The sequence below is a fragment of the Gavialis gangeticus genome, unplaced genomic scaffold (genome assembly GCF_001723915.1).
Source record: "Gavialis gangeticus isolate Ggan-Ray unplaced genomic scaffold, GavGan_comp1, whole genome shotgun sequence".
Lineage (NCBI taxonomy): Eukaryota > Metazoa > Chordata > Crocodylia > Gavialidae > Gavialis > Gavialis gangeticus.
Window position 1 is genome coordinate 31,408,704 of NW_017729031.1, and position 9,532 is coordinate 31,418,235.

The 9,532-nt window shown below is 44.3% G+C and overlaps 1 protein-coding gene across 3 annotated transcripts in view; it reads left to right on the plus strand.

Annotated features, from left to right (window-relative positions):
* The window catches only part of MYLK (myosin light chain kinase), a 286,443-nt gene that overhangs the window by 182,344 nt on the left and 94,567 nt on the right, over nucleotides 1-9,532 (plus strand). For all 3 annotated transcript variants that reach the window (XM_019522572.1, XM_019522573.1, XM_019522574.1), the window contains 2 exons: nucleotides 5,654-5,704; nucleotides 7,098-7,225. In XM_019522572.1, the coding sequence (XP_019378117.1) occupies nucleotides 5,654-5,704; nucleotides 7,098-7,225 (179 nt within the window). The remainder of the gene's footprint in view (nucleotides 1-5,653; nucleotides 5,705-7,097; nucleotides 7,226-9,532) is intronic.

The window sequence follows — 9,532 nt, forward strand, 5'->3', positions numbered from 1 at the left end:
TTTCATTTGCCGCAATTACCAGATTGCCAAGCCAATCCTGTAGGGGCCCCGCGTTACCCGGTGCCTACTTCTTACTTCATATATATTTGAAAAAGTATTTTTTATTATCCTTAATTCTGGTCTCTAGCCCTAGCTCCATTTCTGCCTTGGCCTTCCTAACAGCCTCCCTGCAGGAGGGTGTGTCATAAAGCATGTGCATACTGGGACCAAATTCAATTTGCACGAACAACTATAGCTCTGGCATTTCTTAACCTTTGAAAACTTGACTTTGCAAACCTAACAGTGTTCTCTTAAGGGAGGCTGTCTGTGTATAACCATTTATTCAATATGTATAGGATCATAGGAAAGTAAGGCAGCGATGGACCTCATGAGGTTATCTAGTCCAACCACCTGCTCAAGGCAGGATCATCCCCGATTAAACCCAGTCAAGTGTCTTTCTAACCTATCTGAAAATTTTCAGGGTTGGGATTCCACAGTTTGTCTGGGTAGCCTTCACCACCCTCAGAGGGAGAGAGTTCTTAATCTCCAACCTAAATTTCCTCTGCTGCAGTTTGAGGCTGTTTTGTGGCTTCAGGGCCCAGGACTATCTCCATCCTCTTTGTAATTGCCATTCAGGTATTTGATGATTGATATCAAATCCCCCCTCCGTCTTTCCTTCTAAATAGCCCTTATTTTTTCAGCTTTCCCTTATAAGTCTCTCTTCCCAAGCCTCTAATAATTTTTGTCACTCTCATTTGAACAGCCCCAGCAGGAGAGAGATTTCCTCCCCTTGGTGGGTACGGCATTCATGCAAGATGAGGACATCCAATTTCTGGTTTCGTAGGAGCAGGATAGTTACTACAGTCTCCAAGCACAATGCTCATCCTTATTCAGCTGGTTGGTTCCTCTTTCTACAGGGTCTCCCTGCATGAGTAGGTGGTATTTGCTAGTAGGTTCAACAGCCACAGATTCGCCTGCTCCTTTTTCAGTCTACGGTGAGACAGAAGAAACCTCCATGGAGACAGGCTCTGCTGCATGCCGAGGACCTGCTGAGTGAGATCTTTGCCCAGTGCTTTCCCAGCATACTTCACTTTAGGCATGTGCTTCAATCCTATTGCAGCCAGAGGGGTTAGGACTCATGGGAGGTGCTACCTGGAATAGGGATATCTTGTTGAATTGCAGGGCTCAGTGAAAAATTCTGGCTTCACTCAAATGATCGAGTATCCCTGTTGCAATTCTATTAGTTTTCTACTGGATGCTTTTATGAAGCAAACTGTGCAGGAGCCATTTCCAGGAGAGGGAGGGCTATGACTATTTTTAGTAAAATTCCAAAAAAGGGAAACACCAAAGAAAGGCAGAGGCTTCTGAGCATCTCTGCTCCCATGAATTCAGCGTCGGGGCCAGGGAAACAACACAACCAAATGTTCCATAAGATAGCAGCTGGCAAAGGAATCTGGCTTTCCCTTTCAGTGTATATCCTCCCCTGACTCAAGCTCCCTAACAGACAAACCTGTCTATACAGTTATGTAAATACCAGCCTGGCACTATTTACGTTATGTAGTTTCTAGGAGGCCAGCTCATTTAGGGAGAGAATATTATGTCCTTTTTCCTCCACCAGGCTGGTGTTCAGCTTCATCCCATCTCAATGTAAATAGCAGGAGAGAGACATTGTCTTTTTTTAAACAGCAGAAGCAGCCTTGAACTAACAGTTCCAAGAGCCTCAAATATTTTAATGAAAACAATCATTTGACCTTGTCATCTTGGTTAATCTTGCTGGATTTTTTTTTGGTAACTGCCTCCAGAGCTATTAAAAGAAATTTGGTTTTGCTGTTTGCAGAAGACACATGAGATAAGCGGGAATTTTTAGGGCAAGGTTTAAGAACAATGGAGCAGATTTTGTTAATGAAAGCAGGAAGAGGCTCTATGCCTACACATGCCTGTGCTCTCACACATTCCTCTTCCAGGTGCCCCAGCCTCAAAAAAATGTGAGGCTCTTGAGCAGCTTTTGTTTCCTGCCCAAGTCTGCTTATGCCTGCAAAATAAGATCAGGGTACTATATCAGATCTCCCAGCATCCCTTTCTTAGTCTGAATCCTTTTGATGAAGTGCAGGGACAGTCTGTTGAGTATGTATAATGTCCTGAAAAAATCCTGGATCTTTATATGAACTACAGTGTCCCCAGCTGAGTGAGGTGATAGGTTTATGTGCTTTGCTCAGCTGGTATGGAAATCCTCCCTGATGCAAGAGTCTTTTAAACTGGCTCTCAGTTTTCCCAGGGATAAGATCTGTCCATTTGTTTCACTTGCAGCATAAATATAGAACAAGATAGTTCGTTGTGCATCCTCATCTTTGTATAAGTACTGTGCATGGCCACTGATGAAGTGCATGTCACTGAATTTAACTGTGAAAGAGTAAATAATGCAGGATGAAGTGATCTGGTATCCTTTTTATGGGCAAGGAGTGGCTGATAGCAGATAGGCAGAGAGAAGAGATAGATCTGTGTGTATATACATGGGTAGATGGGAAGGTGTGTGTGTGTGTCCTTGAAATTAGGATCATATGTAAAGAAAGAGAATAAAATAGGCAACCAAGAAGGGGAAAAAGATCTTGAGAGATACAGAGTTGGACTGAATCTTGGAAAAAGCAAGAGACTTCAGAGAGAGATGGGACTTCATTCACCACCCTGCCTGTTAGCTTGGTTATTACAACAGGTATATAATTTGTGTTGTGAACAGATTACTTGTATCAGAGAGAGCTTCTTGTAAACCATGTAGGATCGAAACATTTTGTCTTGGTGGTTTCTGCCCTGTACTGAAGTTTCTGAAAAATGGCAATTGGACCTTCAGTGAAGCATGAGTATTTAGCAAATGGCACATATTCCTTGATGTCTTTCAAGTTAGGCCTATTTTGGTACATAGGCAGTTAGATCATAGGTGCTGTTTTTAAAGACCTTATTACTCTGAGGACAGCTAACGTTCTCACAGCAGGGACGAGGAAACTGATGAGCAGTACAGTAAAATAAGGCAATATGCACAAACGCACATATCAAATATATATGATGAGGGTGTAATCAGGTCAGTATTCATGGCATAGTACAATAACAGAGCCATGCTAAAAAAATAACACAGGGCTTCCCCTCTTACTAAAGTCATTCCAGATCTTGCATTGACTTCAGTGATAGTTAGATGAAACCCAACTTGGAGGATTCCCAGTACAATCAGGGGGTCATAGATTCATAGATTAAGGGTCGGAAGGGACCTAGTAGATCTTCTAGCCCGACCCCCTGCCAGGGCGGGAGAACAACAAAAAAACCCCAAAAAATGGGTCACAGTCCATGGCCTTCAGTCGCTGGCACCTACTCACCTAAGTAGTTTTATTGAGGTCACTGGGGCTTCTCATCCAATGAAGGACGTTCAGCATGTGTTCAGATAGTAAAACAGGCCAACAACATGCTTAGAATAAGGAGTCCTCAGTACTACATTTAAGGCATCGCTTTTTTTTTCTTCCATGAAGTTATGGGGGAAAGAACCAAGCTGGAAGTATATATACTTTACATAAGTAAACAGTCATTATTAAAGTCTTGAAGATGTAATAGAGCCAACAGATAAGTTGGCAGCTGACTCAAAAAAGCAACAAACTTAATTTTCTGGAAGTGTCTTTTGAATAGGACGAGGTCTCGTGAGAAGGAGTGAATGCTGTTATGCTTCAGTAACGCTAGAATAACCACCTTAAAATTTGGATATCAGACCAGGCTTCAAGCAAGCTAAATTGGGCTGGCAATCTCTAAGGAACAGGGTTTCTTGAGAGGGATCAAGTGCTTCCTGTTTTTGACTCAGATGTAAGCGCTGTGAGAACAGCCTTTCTCTGTAGCATGGTACTACTTGTTCCAACCAAAACCTGTAAATGTAGAACACGTGAAAACTAAAAACAGGTTTCAGGGGAAATGCCATAAAGCAAAGCTGTTTATAGAAAGTGATACAGACTGATTACATTGTCCAAATTACATTAGCAAACGGTTCCAAAAAAAGACCACAGAGAAAAGAATATGTTGCTGAAAGGTAAAATGTATTTACAAGGCTTTTTCTGTGTTAACAATCCAAGGCAGAGATAGCACGGCAGCTGCCACCTCTTGCAACTGGGGACCTCCAAAATTAAAAGCATTGAGTCTCTACAGCTTTGAACTAGAGATAGGCCTGCAGTTATGTTCTGCAGCAGCCTGAGACCTTGTGTGGACCAAGCACAGGCAGGAGACATGTAGCATGCATTGGCCAGTGCTTTCCATTGTTAACTCATGCAAGTAATGTAAAATACTCATACTTTGTTTGCTGTCTACATGACTGATTTCAAAGCTTGGAACAGTGGAAGTACAGCAGTTCTTGTTATATCCTCCAGTGCTTCAAGAAGAAAATGCTGATGCCAAATTTTTAAGAGTCCAGAATGTTAAATATCTCCTTAAAGGGGAGGGTTAAAAGGAAACAAGAGCTATTTTTTTTTTTTTTTTTTAGTGTAATGTGCCAGCTATTGTATAACCAGCTACATTTTTAAGAAATAATGGGGATGTCAAACATACAGCTTATGAACTGGATGCTGGCCTTGGAGCCAGTGGGCCTGGGGAATTGGGGGAGGGGCCTGCCACAGGCTCCAGGACATGGCTATCAGTAGCAGGGGGGTGAACAAGGGCCATACAATACAGTCCTCAGTTGCCCTGCAACTTCTTGGCCCCGCTGCCACTTGTGCACCTCTGCCAGGACAAGCACCTGCCAAGCTTGTGGCTGTTTTCTCCACCCCCGTTGCAGTGGCCACTACCGTGGCTACCAGCACTGGGCCATGTCCAGCCTTGTGGTCCATATCTAGCCCAGGGTACAAAGTGAATTTGACACCTCTGGACTAGATCATTCAAACAAGGTTGGGCTGTCATAGCTGTGCTTAGGCACCAAAGTGGATCTAGTTTGGTATCTGAAGGTGTTAAGCACACCTAACTTGAGTTGAAGTCAACTGGAGCTGTAGGTCCCCAGCATCTTTAAAAATCAAGCCTATCCACACTTCTGTTGTGTGGCCTACACATGGATATAGGTACCTGTATTAAAGCATGCTTAGGTTTCAAATGAAGGCCCATATTTTTTTTTTAAATCGTATTATTTGGAATTGGCAAGTTCTCTCCCCATTCATAAATGTGGAGTATAACACTCAGTTCCCACATATGCTAATATCTGTGCTGGCTCTGGAGTTGCTTGATAAAAAAATACAAAATGGATTACCTGGTTTTAACCGGGGTGTCTCCTAAATCATTCTGCCTTTTTTAACATTAAAACATTATGGTGAAAATCATCTTGTTATGGATTGTAGTAGTTTAATGCGATGTGGCAGCCTCACTTCAATGGGCTGAGTATGGTGGGTACTCAATGGTTAATATAGGCACAGATCACACAGGAAAGTGGGTACTTCCTGAGGCTTTTGAAATGTCCATTTGTCAATCTGAGTATCCTGAGGGTAAAGCCAGGATCCCTGACAGTATTTAAAGTTTTTGTTTTTGCCCACTACTAGTAGGAAGTAGATCTCCTTGTGGAGTGAGCTAATTGACACAATTCTGCCAGGAATGGGAATATTTTTGTAATTAAACTAGTGCCTCTCAAAATGCATTTTCTCATGAATGGTTTAATTTCTTTTTTCCTTAGGTGAAGCAACAGTAAAGAAGAAACCAGCTCCAAAGACCCCCCCGAAGGCAGGTAAATGGTTGCATTATGTTATTCTGCAAGACTAGACAATAAAGCGATAAGATTTCCAAGAGAAGGTAACATCTTTCTCACTGCAATTGTTACCTTGCATTTTGGGGGGATTGAATACTAAGTTCCCTTACTTTGCTCTTTTATAAGGCTATATTGAGGCAAGATTTATAGAAGAGGCACCACTTACGGTGCCTGACCTCAGAGGCCTGACCTCTTTTTTTTAAAGGCACTTGCTTTCAGTTGCTTATAATTTTGCCATCTTTTAACTAATCAGACTGGTGTCAGCTGTCTGCCCCAGACAGCAGTCTGAAAAGTTTTAGCCAAAAAATGCTTAGCCATTTCCCAGAAAGAGGTGATGGAAACACTGAGCTGTTTTGCCCTTGTTAAAAAAAAAATCTGGCAGCCTAATTTTAATGCCTTTATGCTTTGGAGCAGGGGCTCAAAAGTTGTTGGGGGAGGAGGGGGAGGGAAAGTGATCCAGTGCCTAGCTTGTGCCTTCTGCTGTCCCTGAAAAAAATGCCTAAATTTGGCAAAGAGAAAAACCTCTGAAGAGTCTCTGTTTGCATATGCTCAGGAGAGACAGGTTAGGTTGGCAGCTAAATTCTCTGAATGGCATTCCCCATTCCCTCATAGCTCCCACATGCCAATCAGGGTGCACGTGCACCATCCCCACAGAGCAGATGGATGTGTCCCACCCTGGAGCTGCAAGCAATGGGAAGCATTTCCCTTGCAGCTGCCTCCCTCTCCTGCCAGGGGTTGCTGACACATCATCTCCCCAGGGAGCTAGCAGACTGGCTTTCCACGTGCTCTTTGTCCCTGCTCTGTGATGCCCAGACAAGGATACAAAGAAAAAAGTATTTAATCTACATGCAGTGGAATGAGAAGGTGGAAAATGGGTTGAATGAGCCAAAGATGTGGATTGGAGCAGAGGAAGGATGGGCAAGAGCTAAAGTATGACAGAAGGAGAATTTGTAACCACTAACACAAACATCCCTCCAAATCCAGCAGTCCCAGGTCCCTCCATTCCTCTGCTTCAACAAATAGCTAAGATTGCCCACTGGCACTGTGTGCCTCTGCTCTCATGTAGCTCTTCCACACAGAGGGCAACAGCGTACTGTTGCTGCCAGCTGCTCTTTCGGCTCAAGTGGCAAAGGCAGGTGTGAACCATACGCACGCCCAAGGTGGAAGTCAGCATCATTCCATATGACAGAAGTGCCGTGCGTTCAGTTCTGCCTTCTTCCTGGGGCCAGAGAACCAATACATTGCAAGTCATGGATACATATCATTTTGTGATTTAATCAAATGGGACTAAATTCTGTTGAGAGATGCTTGTGCTCAGCTGTTAGCAAAGATAGAAAGTGTAGGTCTCTAAATAGAGGGTTCTTTTTATCAGTTCTTCCCCCCCAGATCACTCAGTTCCCAGAAGACAGGAAAGTCCGTGCTGGGGAATCCGTGGAACTGTTCTGCAAAGTCGTAGGAACTGCCCCCATAACCTGCACCTGGATGAAATTCCGCAAACAGGTAAATTGCGTTGGCCATATTTTAGCCAGAAACGACTTCACCCTTGAGAGATGCCTAGACCTCAGTATGGCTGAAGGATACATCCTTGGAAAGATATTTGGTTTTTTTAAACCTTTCTTTCCTGCCCACAGTGGCAAGAAATTGCCTCTTCAGCATTGATGCTTGAGGTTGTCTGCTTTGTAGAAGTAAAGTAATAAAAAATGTTTAAGTGCATCTCATACTGCAAGTATTGTCACAGGCCATATTTGTGGTTGATATGACTATCATCACCGTCTACAGGTTTATGGTTCCTTCTTGGATTTAGTGTGAGTCATTCATGTTCTTAAGCTCTGGTCCTGAAGAGAGATGGGCTCCGCAAATACGAGCTGCAACGAACCAATTTAAACATTTTAAACTGAAGAGCCCAAGATCAACTTTAAGCTCCTCTAGCAGCTCTTTTCTTTATATTGTTAGGAATTTACTCAGCATCTAGAGTAAGGCTGTGCAACTGGTGGCCCATGAGGGGTTAATGTGCAGCATGTGGGCTTCTGTCTGGCCTGTTCCTGCTTCTGTGGCAGCAGTCAGCATCTTTGGAGCAGAGCAGCTTAGCCAGAGGGGCCCAGGAAATTTGTTGCCCAGGCAGGAACAGGGAGGCTTGGGCTACCCAACTGTGGGAGTAGGCTGATTCAGCAACAGTGGTGGGTAGGGGAGGGACAAACTCGCCCCAACTGGTGGCAACAGCAAGGGGACTCATGCAGTGTGGACTTGGTGGGCTCATGTTGCCCATACAGCAACAGGGGGGCTCATGCTACTCCAGCAGGGGAAGGCAGGGCTTGTAGCCCCCAAAGCGTGCAGCCCTGGGCCCGTGACTACTTCAGCATGTGGTCCCCCCCACCATCACTTTTAAGTTGTAGAGAACAGGAATGAAAACTGTCCTTGATGCAAGGAAAGGTGGGATCCAACCCTTATTTTGCCAACATTTCCTCAAAGGGTTGAAGACATTGTATTCATTGCACAGCACATTGCAAATTCTTTCTATTAACCTTTTGAAACTGGTTGCCAGCGATCACATCCAGCTAATTTTCTCTCTCTCTCGTTCATCATTTCTATATTGTTTCATATGCTTCTGTTGTCTCCTTTTAGGCTGTTCTTTTCCAACTGTACAGTTCTAGTCCTTTTTTGGAAAAACATTCTATAGCTTGGAGACTGGATTTAAGAGCAGATACCGCATTGTTTTCACTACAGTAGCCCTCTGAACTCCCAGGGGGGTTCAGAATCAGATTTCACAAGGTTCAAAGCCTAAGTTCTTCAGAGCAGGCACCTTTCTACCTATATGCTGAACTCTGATCTAGGCTTAGGAAAAATTCTTATTGACTAAGGGCACCTATACACATGACAGACCTCTGCTCTGACGTGTTAATTAACACGCATCAGAGCAGACTCGATCGAGTCTGTTGTGAGTCTGCTGGAGTGTGTTAATTAACATGTTCCAGCAGCCTCTGTGTCACATGTATTCAGCGTCCCCACATTTCAAAATGGCAGTGGGGATGCTTTAACTAAAGTTCGTTTGATGAGCTTTAGTTAAAGCGCCCCAGCCGTCATTTTGAAGCGCAGGACAGTGAATACACATGGTGCCATGGGCGCTTTAAACCTTCCCCTCACCTCCACCCTGGAGCACATGTATAGTCACCCTTAGATTTTCCAGGTCGGAAGGGATCAATATTATGTTGGTTTCTGTAACAGAGGCCATATAACATCACCTAGCAATTCCCACTTCAAGCCCATAATGTCTCAACCCTGTTCCATGAACCAGAAACCAATATAGCTTTCTGTTTTTCTTTTGCAACCACACAGCAGCATTATCTTGGAGGCAGCATGCATTAGTGATTTGGTCCTGGGCCAGGCTTCAGGATCTGGGATGTTCTAATATCAGCTCTGCCATTTTATCACTGTGGAGCGTGAGAATATTGCAGCCTCTCTGGCCACTTGTACACGTGACAGGGGTTTAGTTCCCTAAATTGAAACAGTGGGTTTTTAATTGGTGGATTTTTCATTGTAAAAATTAAAAACCCACCATTTCCATTTAGGGGCTTCAGTGCTTTATTTTTTTCAGCAGAGCCTGCCTGCAGTTGTGGGGGTGAGCTGCCAGTGGACCCTGAGCTGCGGGGGGCCCAAGTCCTTCCCTCCACGGTGGTAGTGTCCTCAGTTCTGCCCAAGCAGGCTGCTAGCAGGCCAGGTGCTGCCTCCAAGCTGGGGCAGCACTCGGCCCACTAGCAGCCTGCCTGGGCAGCCCCAAGGGGCACCACCACTGCAGAGGGAAAGACCAGC